The 18,401-nt window shown below is 47.7% G+C and overlaps 1 protein-coding gene and 1 long non-coding RNA gene across 4 annotated transcripts in view; one reads left to right on the top strand and one right to left on the bottom strand.

Annotated features, from left to right (window-relative positions):
- The window catches only part of LOC140847844 (uncharacterized), a 66,384-nt gene that overhangs the window by 45,734 nt on the left and 2,249 nt on the right, over nucleotides 1-18,401 (top strand). The window lies entirely within an intron of this gene.
- NBEA (neurobeachin) overlaps nucleotides 16,018-18,401 on the bottom strand; it is a 547,470-nt gene continuing 545,086 nt past the window's right edge. For all 3 annotated transcript variants that reach the window (XM_073229196.1, XM_073229216.1, XM_073229206.1), the window contains one exon: nucleotides 16,018-17,853. In XM_073229196.1, coding sequence (XP_073085297.1) covers nucleotides 17,763-17,853 — 91 coding nt within the window. In that variant the 3' untranslated portion in view covers nucleotides 16,018-17,762. The remainder of the gene's footprint in view (nucleotides 17,854-18,401) is intronic.

The raw sequence follows: 18,401 nt of genomic DNA, 5'->3' as shown, positions 1-18,401 counted from the left end.
TAGGGGAAGGCCCGGGACTTGAACCCTGTGTCGTGTGGTAGGGAGCTTACAAATGGCACCTGTGATCCCACCTGCATGCAGGGTGCAATCTCCCATGTGGTGTCTGGAGGTACAGCAGAAGGGACAGTATGTCCCTTCAGAGATTAGGGTGTAAGAATTCATAGCTCAGGGTAGAATGGAGGTTGGCAGGAGCTGGCAGTGGGGTACCAAAGGGTACAAAGCCTCAGTTCTGCGTGGTGAATGCATTCTGGCGCTGGAACGTGCAGCATGGTGGCTATGAACGCACTCTGTGTTATGCTTGAAATTTGCTTGGGGGATAGATCTTCAGCGCTCTCACCACACACATGCCCAAAGGGGAATTACGTGCGGTGATGCGAATTAGCCTGAGTGTGGTGGGGGTTTCACAATATTTATGTCTATCAGAATATCAGGCTGTACATCTTAACGATGCACGGTTGTTATTGTCAACTATACTTCAGTCAGGCAGCTAACAGGGAGAGAGAGAGTCTGTGGCTTCCATCATCTCAGCTCTGTCTCAGTTGCTGGCCCTGGGGCAAACCGGCCACCATGTCCCGAGGCTGGTGAGGAGCTCCGGAGACACTCAAAGCAAGAGAGAAACGGAGGCTTGCCAGCCCCCACTTGAGTGGTCTTGGAAGCAGATCTTCTGCATTTGATTCTAGCCAGCCACAGCCCACAGCTTGCCCGAAACCCGGCTGAGCTGATCCTAATTGCTATTGCCCAGAAACTGACAGTAAACTGAAGTTTAGGGGCATGTGTCACCTAGTAATAAATTAATACATCTGTCTTTATAGCCTTCAATATTATTTTGCACTTACTTATTCTCTCAGCAGTCATAGACTGAGCACCTAATAGATGCCAGGCTTCAAGTCAGGGGATTCAAGGCAGACAAATCCCTAGAGGCGTCTGTGGGCATCGGGAAGGGGTGTGGGCATGAAGGGCATTGTGGGAGGAAAAAGCAGGAGGTGAGGAGCAAGCTGTTTGCAGCCATTGGGTGTGAATACGGAGGAGACACGAGTCTGAAGTGGTATATACCCTCACAGGTGAAATACGTCAAATTATCAGGCCCCACCCCTGCCAGGAACCACAGATGCTAACTGGTACCAGAAGGAGCTGATTCTCATCACATGTCCACGTGAGGAGAAGAGACAAACTGTGGGTGGGGGGCGGGGGGGGGGTGGCACTGGTTTTCTGGGGCCGCAGATACAAACCTGCAGCCTGGGCAGCTTAGACAGTGGGAAGCTCTCGTCTCACAGCCGTGGAGGCCGATGAGGGCACCCTTCTGCGGGGCCGTGCGGGGCACCTGCTCAATGCCTCTCCCCTGGCCTCTGCTGGTTTTCTGGCAATCTTTGGTGGTCCTTGTGAAAACATCACTTTGATATCAGCTTTCATCTTCCCATGGAGTTTAACCTGTGTGTGTTTGTGTCCAAATGTCCCCTTTTTATAAGAACATGTCCTATTTGATGAGGGCTCCCCCACATAACTGCATTTTAACTCGATTGTCTTTCTAAAGGCTATTTCCAAATAAGGTCACTTGCTGAGGTATTGTGGGTTAGGATTCCCACACATCTTCTTTCTCGGTGTTGGGCTGTTGGGCAGGGGGTCAGTTCAGCCCGTCACAGGGACACTGTGCATTATCAGGATTAGATGAGGGGAACCTTTTAGGGTCTCCTGGAAGTCCTTCAGGAATCAGACGGTCCCCAGAAGGGCAGTCAAGGAAGCAGACCCCGAGCCATCCCACCGGTGTTAGAGAGAGAAGCCACCCTCTATTCCCACGTCACGGCTGGCAGGAAAACAGCTCTCCTTGAAATGGAGCTTAGGGAGTGGTTTGCTCCCGGAGTGAATTCGTTTGCCAGGGATGCCCTACAGAAAGCCACAGACCGGGTAACTGAACAGCAGAAATCCTTTTTTCTCCCAGCTCTGGAGGCCAGAAGTTCACGGCCAGCGGGCGGCCAGGCTGGTTTCCTTGAAGCCTCTCTCCTCGGCGGGCGGGCGGCTGCCTCCTTCTTCTCTGTGGCCTTTCCTCTGTGTGCACATATCGCTGGCTCCGTACTTCTTTCAAGGACATCAGTCATAGTGGAAGGGACCCACCCTGACAGCCTTAAATGAACGCAATCACTTCTTTAAAGATCTATCTCCAAATGGGATTACCGTTCCAGATACTGGAGGCTTGGACTTCAACATATGCATTTTGGGAGAATGAATTTGGCTTGTAACAGTGGTTGCAGAGGAAGCCATTGTCCTCAATATTGAGGAAATTGAGGAGCAGGCCAGTAGTTTTACATTGGTCTTTAAGATGAGCGGCGAGCAGCTGAAGAGGCCATGAGAGACGCCCCACGGACATCTGAAGTCTCCGACCCTTTAACGTTCCATCCCAGCACCTCATCTTTCAGTTAATGGGATTCCCTTCCCCTGGGTTCTCCCCTGCATCCCCAGGTCTGCAGGGACAGCTCTGAGAAGGCTGCTCTCTCTTTCCCTGTCGGGGTGGAGTGGCAGTGGGCCCCCAGGGCCGAGCAAAGAGGACTTCTGTTTTGACTCTTCATTTTCTCACATTTTCCCTTTAAACATAGCCTGTCTTATATCTCTCTTATTTTTGTTTCTAACCCCCTCTGTTCTTCTTCAATGTAATTTTAAAGTGAAAACACATGGCCGCGAACCCAGGTCTCTCCATTTACTCAGCTGCACCTACTTATTCAATTTAAACTGGAAGGCTAGTTTACAAACTTTCAAAAATAAGTCCTGGGCCAATGTGGAGAACTATATAAACACAGGTCTAATTTCATTTCTACTTGTTTCACTTTTTTTTTTCCTCTCCCTCCTGCAAATCACTTTCCTAGCATAGAAGCCAGAACATACACGCACACACACACGCACGCTTTTTCTTTCTGGAAGTTCCTCCTTGATTTTTAATTCTGTAACAAAATAAACAAGTCTTGAACAGAAAATGAACGTTTTTAAGAGACGCTTTCCAGCAAACTGTCAATTAACATTAGTGACATCATTCAACACAGTATCAGTTTAAAGGGCTTCAGGACAGAATGTTTGATTGTTAGAAAAATGACTAACTAAGTGAATTCTGTTTTTTCTCCAGGAAAGACACATACGTTTGTCTAACTGTTAATCCTAATCCTTTTTCACTTTTGGAAGGAAAAGGAAGGAAGCTGTGGAAAACAGAGTGAAGGAAGTAATTTCTGGCAGTCCAGATGTTCATATTTTGGTACAAGGGAACCAAAATGAGAAAATTAACTAACTCTGAAAACTTCCGGAAATAGATTCAGTCGCTTTAACCTATAATGATCACATATAAGTACCTTATTGAACCCCACCCAGTCACACCATTTTGACTTACATTTCTGGAACATATGATCAATAAGAGTCATATTGCACCATATTAGTTTTCTTCCATTTGTAGGGCTCAGGAGTAGCACATTTTCATGTGGTATCTTGATGGGACCCTCATGAAAACATTGTTGAGGAGCTTGTCCCGGCTCACTTCAGCAGATTAGTGGTCAAAGAGCCAAAACTGTGCCTTGTGAAGGTAAAGGCATTGTTTTTTATTCTCAGCAGGGGTGTGGAGAAAGTTGGGGCTCCTATGGCCAGGACCCTCACCTGACCCTAAACTACATGATGATGTAACTGGCCTGTTGCTAGGCTACTGCTCCCACACCCGCAGGCAATAACTATTATTGACTGAGTCACTATATAAAGAGCTCTGCCCAGAGACAGGGAGGACCACAGACCTGCAGACTGTTGGACGTAGACGTAACTTGTGCTTGACCCGTCGCCGGGACAACAAGCTGGGTAACAAGCCCTTTCACCCCAAGAATGTTCCACTGTCATTCCTCAGTCTCACTGAATCCATAGTGAATTTACCCGGGGCTGAGACTCATTGATTGGCAAGACAGAGGGGTATTTAAAAGTCTGGGGCTTTGTCAGATTATCAGGTGTCACAAATGACCCTCCTTGTAGATGGAACTGGGTCCTCCCATGATTCCTGTTGAAGCCCCAACTCCTAGGATCTCAGAATGAGACTGTATTTGGAGACAGGGCCTGTAAGGATGTAATTAGGGTTAAATAAGGTCATAAGGCTGGCCCTAATCCCAAAGGATCGGTGTCCCTATAGATAATAGGAAGAGACACCAGAGAGACCCCCTACCTGGACCCCCAAGCACAAAGAGAGAGAGAAGGCCAAGTGAGGCCACGAGGATGATGTCTATAAGCTGGGAAGTCTGTGGGGGTGGGAGGGGTGAGGGGGTGCCGTTCACCAGCAAGGAAACCCTGAGATTCCTTGGTATGAGACGTCTATCTTCCCACACTGTGAAAGAACAAATTTCTGTTGTTTAAGCCACTCAGACTGGGATTTTGTTATGGCAGCTGGAGCAGACAAACATGATTCCGTTGGAGAATCTTGGCAGGGAATCTTGGTGGGGGGCTGCTTTCCTAGTTCTGTCCTCTTTAGGAACCAGACTCTTGCCCTGAATAGTGTCAAAACTTTGCAGAGACCTCTTTGATGAGACTTAGGGGATTTCTTGAACTTAGGACTTTACGGAAGAAATGAAAGATGACTGGCTCCACACTTGGAAATGAAAACCATAATTACATATGTTAAGAGTACTGCTCAGGTAACAGTGAAATTATAAAAGCAATTTCTGTTTCTTGCCTGATTTAAAAATTGGTGGAAACCCTTTGCCCCCGGATGTTGCGTCGGCCGATCCTCTGATAGACACGTTTGCCTGTGGTCACTCTGTCGCGAGGGTCCCTCCGTGCGTCCCAGTCCAGCCTACGTTGCAATGGCAAGTTCCTACATCAGAAAGTATTTTTCTTGCAGAAAAATTTGGTACGGAGATGCATGATTGCTAGGGTTCGTTTTCAGGATGTTACGTTATCAACAGTATTTTAAGGAGACTCCTTCCTTCTGCCGTATTTTCTGCTGAGCATTTAAGCTGGGTGTTCATCAATTCCTTCTCCGTCAGACTGACCAGTCTCTGCTCATGCCACGTGCTGCTCTATTTTACCCCAGGCCACCAGAAAACAGATCCCCCCCTTCCAGCCAGCAATTCCCTGCTTGGTATAATTTCACAGCTTTCCAGGTGCAGGCATCAGGGCTGTTTCTTTTTTTAAAGGCTTTTGGTGCCCGTGCTTACACGGGCCACCCCCTGCCCACGTGCAGAAAGACAGCTCCTCAGTACTGATCCTGACTGCTTCCCAGACAGCTGTGGAAAATGTGAGCCGAGACTGCGGGTGCTCAGTCAGTGAACGCCCTCCGTCCCTGCTCCTGGGTGGCCCCCCCTTTGTACGCACAGGTCGCAGAGCTCCAGCTCTTGGCTTGGTAACAGCCGGAGGCAAAAAAGAAGCCTGAGAGGGCTGGAGAAAGTCCAAGTGTCAAGTGTAACACTTCAGAAGCTTCTCCTGAGTTCATTACCTTTCACTGTTTGGGGCTAAGCGCAAATAGACAATGTGCAGTAGCTGGCAAAGGGGATCCTAGAGCTGGATTCATTTCCAACTAGTAAAGGAGGTCAAGTGGGAAGAGCGCGGACTGCGGTATAGTTGCAGTAACGGAGGCTGTTGAAGAAGGGAGCTCTCCCTGCCAGTCCTGGAGGTCGAATGATCCCAGAAATGTTGTCTCATCTGGAATCTTGTCTCCTTTCCTCATCTGACCAGCTACCTGAAACTGAGCAATTTCCCATGAAAAGAAATTTTGTATTAAACTCTTTACTGTTTTCTTTCTCTTGTTTATTTTTTTTCAAGAGAGAGAAAAACAAACAAGCTGTCAGAGCATTCTTGTCATTGCTCTCCTGCACAGGAGAGAAGGCGGGTCCGCCGTCCAAGGGGGTGTGAGGGATTAGGGACCCTTGGGGCCCAGGTAGGGAATGGCCCCTGCTGACGGGGCAGGGAGAAATGCCTAGTCCTGCCCACCCGTGGGTCCCCAGGGTGCCAAGCCTCCCTCATCAGCCTCTCAGAAGGCCACACGAGGACCCTCATGTGCTTTATAACTATTTGGGGCTAAATTGTGCCTCCCGCCCCCCTCCACCATTCATATGAGAAGTCCTAACCCTGAGTCCCTCAGAATGTGATTGTAATTGCAACAAGGGCTTTTAAAGAGATAATTGAGGCTAAATGAGGTCATTAGGGAGGGCTCTAATCCAACATGGGGCTGGGGTCCTTATAAGAAAAAGATGAGGACACAGACACGCACAGAGGCATGGCGCTGTGAAGGCGCAGGAGAACACGGCCATCTCCGGGCCAAGGAGGGGGTCCCCGGAGGGAGCGGCCCCACAGGCCCTGCATCTCAGATTCGCAGCCTCCAGAACCCCGAGAACATATGATTCTGTCGTCTCTGTCCCGCAGGGTGTGGACTTTGTTATGGGAGCCCTGGCAGATCAGAGCAGCCACCCACTCACCCCTGCCCTGCCCACTTAGTGGACTCTCTTGTCCAGCACTTGTTCCCCCTTTATGATAAGCCCAGACATTAGACATTATTATTATTATTATTATCATTGTTTTATTCGATCAGTGGTTGTTTAGACTGGCTCATGTGTGTCCCACGCTCTGTGCACGGGATTGCTTCTTGCACAGAAAGCCTTTCTCTGTGACTCTTTTCCTTCAGCTTGAAGAATATTCCTCCTCTGTGGAGGTCTGTTATGATGATGCCCTCAGTCTTCATTTACCAGAAAATGACTTGATTTAATTCTCATTCTTGAATGTTGGTTTTTGTCTGTATATAGTATTTCCTTGGTTATTGCCTTCTTCGTACGGTGAAAATGTAATTCCCTCTTCATCCAGCCCATTGTCTGTCTCTCTGAGAAGTCCACTTTCTGTCTGAAGGATGGTTATGTCTTTTCTCTCTTGGGAGTTTCTCTGTTTCTGCCAATCTGCCATGAGACAGTGTGTCTGGATGTATATTTATTTTATTTATCCTGCTTGCATTCATTGTGTTTCCTGTTTTTTCCAGATTTGTGTCTTTCATCATTCCATTCTTTGGAATGTCAAATGCACATACGTAGAACTCGGCATTCTGCCCTTCGTGTTGACCTCTTCCGCATCTTTGCTCTCTGCCTTTCATTCTTGTCACTTTCCTCAGGACTAAATTCCAGGTCACTGACACTTCATCAGCAGAATCTCACCTGCTGTGTAATCTGTCCATTAAGCTTTATAGTTCGTCAATTACATTTTTTTATTTCCTTGAAATTCAACTTGGTTATTTTTGAAATCAGCCTGGTCTTTTGGGGAGTGTGCTATTCTTTTCCCTTTTTACTCCCCTTTCCCCTTTAGTTTCTTTAAAAACCAATAGAACTTCAGGATGTAAAATGCATGTTAAAAATATAAACATATTAAACAGGTTTAATACACTTTGATTTTGACAGTTCTAATATCGATAACATTTAGGAGTCTAATTCAAGGGGTGGCTGATTCTTGATCTTGGTGGCATGTTGCCTTCTGTGTGTGTTGGGGGGTGCAGGGAGGGGGCTCATATTCCATGCATATTTAACCATGGGAAATTGCTGCAGATTACGAGGCTGTTTGTCCATTTCTCCAAGGATAATTTGCATTCGTTTTTATTGTTAGGTGCCCAGGGAAGCACAAACCAAGATTTCTTTGAACTGAAGCCTTCGCTGGGGGCTTTTGGCCCCCAGGTAGTGCTACCACACAGGTAGTGCGCTGGGCTTTGACTAGAATTGTCCATGGAGACCTTTCCCTTCTCTAGACAGGGCCAAATGAAACAGACAAATTCTTTTGCTTTTTTTTTTTTTCTGGTCAATTTAAGAAAAGCCTTTCACTTTAAGTATAGGAGTTCTGGCTTTAGGGGGGTGGGTATGGCTCTGTTCCAACTCTTTACTTTGAGGGGTCCTAGCCTTATCCTTTGCTCCCTGGAAAACCAAGGATTGGCCAATGACCTTAAGGGATAATACTTGGTGGAATTGACGTCTCTGGATTCAAGACTCAGCTTTGTTTCTGGCCTCGGGTGACCTCCCTTAGGTTTTTGTGTGGTCCAGTATTTTTAGATGTTTTGTAGCAGGACAGTTTTTAAACAGCTAACCCTCCATTACTGCCGAAATAGCATCTAAATGGTTTGCTTTGATTTTTGCCAACATTTTTACTTCTGTTTACTCCTTGGATTATGTGCTTTTCTTTTTAAACTTAAAGTGTAGTCCACCCAGTTTTCTCAAAGGGTTACCCCGATATCCCTATGCCAATATCTCACATGCTTTCTCATTTACTTCAATAGTTTTCCCCTCTACACTGGTGCCCGTTTTCTCCTGAGAACTTCAGGTCTGGTTTTCTCATTATGGTATCTGAGGAACAACTGGATTTCATCCCCAAACCCTGACCATTTCTGTACTGTCTTTTACTCTGTAGAAATCTGCCACGGATGGTGCAACAACTATTTGCATTTTTCCCTGGCCGGTCTATGGACCAAGCTGAGCACCCTTATAAAATCTGTGTTCTGCTTACAAAAATCAGTATAGACTCTCCTGATCTCCCGACTTTGTAGACAGATGTGTGATGTTCTAAGAAACAGGGATTTTTTTTTTAACTCCCTCATTTTCAACTTATAAATTAGCGGTCTGGTCTCACTTTTAGATGAACCGATCGCAGGCCCCCTTGTGAAGGGCAGTAGGAAGATGGCATTTGCCTGTTAATGAATGGACTGCGAGGCTTTGGTACTGAGGTCTCTCCCATAAGCAGCAGGCACTCTCCAGTGAGGTGGATGGAAGTTCCAGTGAGGTAGGGTTTTTTTTTTTTTTTTTTTTAAATAACAAGAAGAACAAAATATTTTAGATCTGCCCAACCAAAAGGAGAGCTCCTCAGAAAGCCCTGTGCTCACCTCTCTTACAGGACCAGACAAGGGATTCCTGTTTGGAAGTCCATACAGTCCACATTAGGCTACAAGGAGGAAAAACATCTTACATAACCGGAAAGACAGCTTGTTTCCATCTTTATTATAACATAGTAGTGACATTGAAGAGTTAGGAAGCAAACAGCTCCCAGCCCAGCAGAGGACACCATATTCTGTGACATTTGTTTCTGAGTCCCGACAGCACACTCACCCCTTCAGCTTCAGGGGACACAGCCAGAGATTCCCATCATGAATCACAGGTGCCATGCGATGCCCCTGAGGTTCTGATGGGTAGAGGTGGGCACCATGCAGCATCAGCTTTCACAGCCATCTGGACTGGGACCAGCTCTTCTAGGCTGTTTGTTCAGCCATTCAAAAGCTAAGGGGGTCCAGAACTGCTTCCCAAGGAACACCTCCGCTTTGCTTGTAGCAAATACCCACCGTGTGAAACCGCCGCACCAAAGCCGGAGTGCTTCCCCAAGAATGGGAGGTTTTCTAGTCTCTTCCTTTGCATCCTCTTCTCAGCTAAAATCCCCACCTTTCGGGGCTTAGCTTCTGTCGCCACCTCTTCCAGGAAGCCCGCCCCAGCCCCATCCTGGTGAGGGTCCCCTCTGTGTTCCCTGCCCTCCGCCCACAACTGTACTGTGGTCGTGATCACAGATCTGCCAGCTTCCAGGATCCAGGCTCACCGTGTGGTCTGGTGCTAGTTCAGTCGTTGGAACGCTGACTTCTTGGAAGTTCAGTCTGAAGTCATGTTCATTCACACCTGACATGCAATCAAGTGAGACAAAGACATTCTGTCCTTAGTTTCAAGTTGAGCAAAGGCGCACGTGTTCAGGAAGTGCTCCGATCCCATCCCTTCTCAGTTGCAAACCCTTCCCAAGATCCTCCTTTAGTCCCCATGTTTTTCTTCTGATTATTCTTTTCATGTCTCCTCAAAGCACTTTGGAGAACTTCTCTCCAGGTTTCTTCAGTTGGCTGGGGAATCCTTTAGCAGGATGGTGTGGTGGGAGGAAAATTGATGGGGGACAAAGAGGGGGAGAGAGGAGGGGAGAAATGGAAAGAAGATGAGGCACAGGGAGAGAGAAGGAAGGTGAAGGTTCCAGGCCCCGTCGCCAGCCCTGCCCCGGGGGGTGGGCTCTCGCCCTCCCCCGCCTCGGCCCGGCTAATTTAGGGCCTCCAAGGGTTTATACCCTCATTCAGCTGCTTGCACTTGAAGTCCTTGGATTTGATGCAATGCTCTTGCAGAAACAGTCACATGGAAGCTGTGCTCGCCTGCGCTACAGAGGCAATGTTCCTCGGATTCCTCGGTGTCCCACATGCAAAGATGAATTAATTTCAGATTGATTGTGAGAAAAACGTCATGTGTGGATGTGACCTCGCTGGGTCTCAGTTCTCTTATGGGAATTCTAGGAATGCTAATGTCTCCTTGTGTGGCTGTTGCCGCGAGGATGGGATGTAATGCATTTAAGTCACATAAATAACGTGGGCATGCAGTAGGGCTAATAATAATAGCTCCATATATTTATGGCTATGCTTTGCCCCTTTTGTTTTTGGCTGGCCCTGCCCAGAAATCTGAAAACCAATTCGGTGCTCACTTAGAGCAGTGACAGCCAACCTTCACCCTTGGGTAGCTGCTTTCTCCCTGGTCCTGTTTTTCTCTATTTTTAAACCCCTGTGTTCGGGGCGTGTGCCGTGTGAATATTACCATCCTCACCCTCTGGCCTCATTATTTTAACTACTCCATCTGTAGGAAGAAGCCAGCGGCCTCCCATTTTCTCACACAAACCGAAAGTGTTTTCCTTTGCTTGTGAGAAGCCTGGCTAACGGAGGAGTAGCCCCTCCTCCGAGGCCTTCAAGGCTCCCACTCCTGCCGGGGACCCTGGGAGGGAAGTGAGGACAGGATTTGGGGTGCTCATTCCCTCTCCCAGCTCTCGGGACCATCAGGGGGGATGCCCACATAGGGGCCCTCCCAGGAGCAGTAGCGGATTTTCAATGGATCCCACGCTTTCTGTGGGGGAGGTTGAGGCAGCGGCTTCCCACCGCCTCGGGCAGATGTGTATCTGGGTCTCAGTGCTGTTTAACCACTAGTCAGAGAGGGAGAGCTGGTTTGGTTTGGACGCAGAAGCTGGCCTCCCGGGCTTGGGTGCACGCTGTCTTTGCCTCCGTGGCTGGAGAGTATCTCCTCCCAGGCTTTTAGGTCTGCTCTGCACCTGGGGGCAGGTGCCAGGTCTAAATGTGAGGTTGATTTCAGGATTTCAGTAAACAGCACTTCAAAAACATTTGATCAAGAAAGACATGAAAAATGATTATCTACACTCCCCATAGGTTCGTTTGAAAGGAAATGCTGAGCACACATACAAGGATAATCATAAAACAAGAGTAATTGAGTGATTTTAGCTTTACGTAAGCTTCACTCTCTGGTTTTTATCTGATTTAACTTTTGGCCAATGGCATCTTCACCCTGGGCCTTCAGATCAGGTTTGGGAAGTTCTGATCTGATCACAGGGGGCGACACCAACCCACCCACCTCCTGCCCGTGGGGCTTGACCATCGTCGCCTGCAGCCAGTGACTCTGGCAGTGTGTGCCTAGGGCCACCCTCATCCCACACTCCCTACTCCGTCCCCACATCCACCAAGGGTCCCCAGCCTCCTTCCAGCCTTGTCCCATCTCTGACGGGGCTGCTGGCTGTAGGCCTGGGCAGCAGGGTGGGAACCCTGCCATTTACTGCCTGTGTATCTGACCAAGGCGGAGGCTGTGACCTCTGTGGCCATGAGTTTCCTAGTAGGCAAAGGAAAAGAGTAGCCCAGATGATCTCGGCAGCCCCTCAACACTCTCAGGCTGAGCTGAGCGACTCTGTGCTTCAGCCCCTGGCCCGTTACCCCCAGCCCTCCCTTGGCACGGAGAGCCATCCGGAGGCCACCTTCAACGTGACAGGGACTGGCTCAGGCCTGTCTGTCTCAGGGCCCCTCAGCTTTCAGAACGGTTCCTGTGGGAATCTCCAGAGGCCAGGGGGCAGAAGGGGTGGAAAGTCCGTAGAGAGGTGTCGGAGCTCCTAACCGGGGTTCTCCCCACCACAGTTTTGGGTCTATGCAAACGGGGAAAATTCCATTATCCTAAAGAATGATCGTTCAGAGAAGGCTCCGCTGAGCAGCAGGCTCTCGCAGTGGCACGGACTGGCTTCCTGTCCTTGTCTCTGTACTGACCGCGAAGGGGCATTACAAAAGAGAACTAAACCAAACAGAATCTGCTTTTCTTAAAATCCAAATGTAGGTCTCCACACAGTGGCGGGAAGCTGCTGGCTTAGTTTCCCCCATGCAGAGCTTAGATTCCATCCATGAAGACCTGGAGCGTCCCCCGTGAGCTCTGGCCATGTCATAAAAGCCCCTGACCCGGTGGCTGAGGGCCGCCTCCTTCAGTTACTGCCGAATGACCGGCAAACAGGCTCTGCCGCGTGTGCAATCTGCTCAGGGGCTCTACCTGTCACTGCACGTCCGCAGCAGCCTCAGGGGAGCTCAGTGACCTGTGCAAGGTCATGGAGTGGGGGGCGGGGGCAGGGCAGCTGGGACCCAGACCATGTCCAAGTCCCAAGTTTACTGTTTTTTTCCCACCTGACCTCTGCATTTACTTATTCACTGGCTTATTCATTCATTCATTCAATCTACATTTTCAAGGGCTTAGCATGTAGGTTCACAGTCCAGTGGGAAAGACAGGCCCATAAATGACAGTGAGAACCCAGTTTGGTGCTAAATACCCGGGACACCCAAGGGAAAAATTGCAACTGTTGAGATGTCATGTAGTGGAAGGGGGATATGTGTCCTTGAGCAGTGAGAAGACAGGGAGATGGATGTGAAAGCAGAAATGTATGTACACAACCCTGTGAACAGGGAGATGGGCACTGATCGTGTTAGGGTGGAGGGCTTCCTGGAGGAGGAGGCAATGGGGCCAAGGGTGTTATTAGAAGAAACAAGTGCTCATTAAGACAGGGAAGCCAAGACCACAGACCTAAAAGCAACAAGAGGCAGGGGCAGGTGGGGGCTGGGGTCCTGGCGCTGAGTACAGGACTGATCTGGGGCACAAGAGCCAGTGTGAGACAGGCATATTTTAAATTTTTTAAAGTGCATTTTTAAAATTGAACATACAGAAAACTACCCAAATCATCCCTGTGCACACAGCTCAGTGACCGTTCACAAAGTGATTCACCCGAGTGACACACCCAGCTCTCGAGAGGCCCCCAGCACCCCCGAGGGAACCCCAGGCCCCCTCATGCCGGCCACAGCCTCTGACTGAAAGCAGCCACTATTCTCATTTTTTAACAGCACTTACTATTTCTATCAGGTTTTTTTTTTCGTATTTTATGTAAAATGAAGTACATACTCTTTTGTGTCCGATGTTTTTGACTTAATACCTGTTTGGGGATCAGAAACAAAGTTGCTAGGAAGGAGGCAGATGTTTCTTGCAGATCTTCACTTAAACACAGGATTGCTGGGTTTGTGTAGACAAGGATTTGGATTGTGTCACTTTTTCTGAGCAGAGGTGTGGTGATGGGGGCCTGGAACTGCATGAGTTAAGGGTGCTTTGGTTTGATTTCCAGCACCCAAAACACAGCTTTGATCCATGTAAGGAGGAAAAAGTGTTTATTGGTCACTGACTAAATCAGGGGTCCACAATGGGACCCTGTAAGCATGAGGGCCATTTAAGTCCATGTGGACGTGTGGCCAGCAGGTACGTGTGGACGTACTGCCATTTCTCATGGCTTTATCCTCACCTGTTGCAAACAGGCTTTTTCTCTGGATGGTGGTGAAGCAGTCCCTCATTTCTTAGCGACAGATTAGTGACTCCAGCAGAAAGGGCCAACTTCTCTCCTTCATTCCAGCATATTCCAAACATTTCAGGGAAGGGCTCTGGTAGACCAGTCCTCGGCCAGTCGGTGAGGTCATCAGCACGGAGGTGGAGGGATATGGCTGGTCAGGCCTGAGGCCAGGAGGGCCCAGGGATTGGGTCCCAGTAAATCACATGACAGGAAAGGGAGGGAAAGTTTCCCTCTGGAAGATGCATTGCTGACTCTGTCATTTTCCCGGTATGCCTCTGTTATCCATACATTCAGCACATGACATTTACTGACCATCTACTCTGAAGTCAACCCGGTTTTAAGATACAGGACAAAGGAGTCCATTGCCCAAGAAGTTACAGTCACCAGGGAGGAGAAGCAGGTAAGCTATGACTGCACACGTCAGAGCTGTGACAGGGACACATCAGGTGTGAAGCGAAGTGCTGGCCCAGGGGGCAGGGAAGGCCTCCCAGATGAGGAACACTTGAGCTGAGTCTATTAACAGCAAGTAGAACTGTTATGATGTAATCACTTTAAAATAACTGATACGGACAGCGTGCTAGTACGTGCCAGGTGGCACTGCATCCCAGCGACCAGCCAGGTGCTCCCAGCAGAACGTTACACTCCACAGCCTTTAGTCAGAAAGGTCTCAGTGTAAAATCAGGGCCCAGAGAGCCTGCCTCCTTATCTCGGAGCAGCTTGTATTAGGATAGCGAATGCCAAGAATGGCTTTTCACTGGGGGAAATGATTGGAAGTTAATATATGTGAATTCAGTGTGCACTGGCTATATTGGAGACCTCCCCTACCGCTCCATAGCCAGGGTCCCAGAATCCCCTGAGGCCTTTGGCCTGTACTCTAGTGCGGTGCCTAAGAAATGACACCTAAATGACTGGGCTTGAGGATTCCGGTTGCTGCTGGCAGTACGAGGCTCGCAGCATCCTGCTTCTAGAGGATCATCGCGTCTGCTTTCAGGGCACCTTCTGCATAAAATGGTCACATCCCTAAAAGGCACTTGATCTCGTCACACACAGGGAAGTTCTATGATTGGTCTTCTGCTTGCTTGCTGGCTAAGGTGTGTTTGATGAAAAGGTCTCTCTACCTGTGGCAGAAATTGGTCCTGAGAACTGTTTTTGTCATAACACAGTGAAGGTGTGGGTTGGCGAACTACCTTTTGCTGCCAAAAAGACCGTGCACAACCAAACATGGTTAGGTCAACTTGCAACAGAATTCAACCAGTGAATACAGGCACACAGCGGCTCTCTGGGCAGGGAGGGCACTTGGGGCCAAGGCACAGGGGGCTCCCAGGGTTGGCCTGAAGTGCAGGGTGGCTGGGGAGGGACAGACGAGAATGCCTCCCTCCTGAAAGGCCTCTGTGCTTGGCTGAGGTTGGACTTCATTGCTCACATCACTGTTGTTGAAAACGTGCTCAGGGATGATCCGTATAAGCACCACCTGGGGTGGGGCATTCAATTCTGCTCTTAAAAATAAGCAGCACAGGTGACTTAACAGCCAGCAGAGTGTAAGGATACAGGGAAGCCATGCTGGGTACTCAGCAGCAGGACACCCGGGTTGCTGGTGTAGCCAGGCCCCCTGGCAGCAGGGTGTAGTATGATGCGAGGGATCTGATTTGAGGCCCAGATACTGGTAGGTTTGGGGGACAGGCCAGATGATGGTCTGGCAGCGGGAAGTTGGTTTAAAGAGACCCATCGGGGGCAGCCAGCCAGAGGGGGAGTCGGCCGGGCCTCCGCTGATGGACAGCTGTCTGCTTGTGGCTGGGACGGAGATCGGGAGCAGTACTGTCGGGTGTGGCCTTCTCAGCCTGAGGATGCAGGTGGCAGCTGCCTGGCGGTTGTGGCTCCCTGGGCCTGTCTGGGCTGCTGCCCCCACTGCCCAGGCCTGACCTGCTCTGAACAACAGCTCCCCCAGGTCTCAGGCCCCACTGGAGTGCTGCCAGGCTGGTGATAACTCCTAGAAAGTGTGGTTGAAATGAAAATAGCATTATTTGATAAGTTTTGTGTAATGAGCAATTATACCCTTCATTGTCACCTGCATTTACTTACTTTTAAAGAAAATAAAAATAACTCAGAAAGTGGACTATGTGATGGCACAAGGGCTATTCGCCTCTGGCCGCTGTTGCCCCAAATCCCTGCCAGATGGTCAAGCAGAGAAGCTCACGTTTCAGCAAATTACAGGATCTCATTAGGGTTCTATTTCATGTTTTTAGATGCTGTGGGCCTTTCTATGAGGTGATGCTGATTTCTTAAACTTGTGTGACAACATAATGAATGCATGTTAGTGAAGTGTCCAATGACATGCGAAACAGTCCGTGAATTCTTTGCATATTTTATTTTTCTTTTTTGGATTTCCAACTCACACACATCTGGCATATTTTACATCTTTGCAATAAAACATGGTTACAATAGCTTAAGGAATTTATATATCCAAAATATTTCACCATGGTTTCAAGATGAAATGAACTTGTCTTCCAGATGTTCAGTATCGCTTCAACGCTAAGCTACAAACTCGAGATATTGCTTACAGCCTGGTGATGAACAAATTAATCATCACGCCGATTCCCCAGAATTTCAGAATCTCATAAATACAAACAACAATGAAGAAGGAATTCAGTGCTAAAACTTACTAGTACAAGGTGGCTAAACAAATCAGTAATCACATCAATAAATAATGATATGTTTCTGGTGCAAAGTGCCAATACAAAGAACCCATTTTCTTGTTTTATCTTCTTAAATAAATGACTGCAAGAGAGTGTAAATTCTGAGAAAATTACATTCCTGTAACATGCCTCATAGCCCTACCGACACAATATGTACATCTTTGACAGTACAGTCACCAAATATACAAAGAAGGGACATGAATAAAGTGTATATACCCTTGGGCAGATAAGTTGATCAGTACAATGTATGGAAAATCATTTGATAGCCATCATTTTATATCATAAAAAACAAAATGCCTTAGGCTAAGGATGTGTGGCTTTAGGTGAGAATTTCACAAGAACCTAAAAGAATAACTTCAGTTCCTGTTATAATTAAGTCCGATTCGTTATTAAAGAAACTAAGCTATTTGAGAACCGAGAAAAAAAAAAAGGAAGTTAGCATCAGATTCTCCTCCCCTAATGTACACGCACCAAGCCGGAAGGATGACCGGAAGAGATGTCCCATGGTGCTAACGATCATGATTCCTATTTCTAGAACAAAAAGCAGGACCTCATCCCTGAGCCCCCTTTCTGCTGTGTCTTCCAATTATGAAGGGTAGGGCTGAATTTTCTTTGTATAAAGAAGTACCAAAAACGGCAAATAATGGCTTAGTATCCAAATGCCTTATGAGCAAATTTCACTTAGAAGGAATGAATTATTTAGATTAAAAAGTGCAAACCATATTTTGGTGAAAATGTCAAAAGTTACTGATTGAGCCCAAATTCAACCCTTTCAGACAAGCTGTGTCCTTGGACAGATCTCTCAGTGTGGTAGTGCGAATTCACCTGTTCCACGGAGACATCAGGATCAAAGAACATGCAAGATGTAACTCCACAATAAAATTAAGAAACATTTTGTTCTTTATACAAGGTTTTACTTTTACAAAAGTATCCCTTTAAATAAGATGCATCTGATGTACAAAGTATCAAACGTGTTTTTTTTTTTTTTTTCTTCTCAGCTTGAAAAGAGGCTGGAAATGGGATGCAGGTTAAGGTTCAAAGCTTAAAACTTTTTGTAACAACCGGACACAAGGTTTCCTCAGAATTGTCAAAAGTCTCTTGTGACGAGTCCTACTACCTTTTCTCGATAAACAACAATAGGTGAAATAATTACCAAAACATCTCCTAATAATTTGTGTAATTTACATGATATAAGCTTGCTTGGTTAGCAGCTGGTGTTCCGTCGTGAAAAAATGCACAAAGTAAAATGGCTGCTGCCTAGAATGTACAGCTATTGCTGGATGTGATGGAATGTACAAGCGGAGGTCGACGCAGACGAATTGTTTCCACCGGAGACATTGCCTTCCATGCAGCACTTGTGCTCTCAGCTTTAATTTGGCTTTTTATTCTTCACTGTCTTCAGTATCTGTTCTGATGCTCATAATGCCACCGATTAAAATCTATATTAAAAGCTACGATGCTACCTGAAGCCATGCCAGTGATCAGAGTCCTGGAAAAGCAGAGACAGTAGTCAGCAGGGACACAGCATCGCCGAGGTGGTTGCTACACCACCCTCGACAACAGCGTGATCCTGAAGTTCTCCAAGTCCTGGTGTGTGTCCATGGAGATGGGACTAAAATGTCCTTGTGGTTCTTCTGTCAGAAGACAGAAGGTGAATCAGTCCTGCACCCACCAGGACTGCTAGACCAAGTGGTGCCTCGTTTTTTATCAGATGCCTCATCAGATAGACACACTGAGTCATCCTCAGTGTATGTTTATCTGTCAGTTTGCAACAGATGCATGGGCTACTGTTCCAACATATCAGGGACATGATGAAACAAAAATAATTGAACTGAAGGGTGAGATTAAAATAGAGACAGAAAGTCGATGAATATCTTTCCTCACTCCTCTTCGGAGCCCCTGAACTGCAATGACTCTGCCTACGCTCTTCTATCTACCATCTACGTCCCCCGACGCCTAGCGAATGGGACATAGCCTTTCCCACCCTCCCCATCCTCAGAAAAGTCCATCACTTTCTTCTTCTGTCGTTCTGCCCCT

Source organism: Manis javanica, chromosome 1 (genome assembly GCF_040802235.1).
Source record: "Manis javanica isolate MJ-LG chromosome 1, MJ_LKY, whole genome shotgun sequence".
Lineage (NCBI taxonomy): Eukaryota > Metazoa > Chordata > Mammalia > Pholidota > Manidae > Manis > Manis javanica.
The sequence above is the reverse complement of the archived record's forward strand: the minus strand, read 5'-3'. Positions and strand labels throughout refer to the sequence as shown.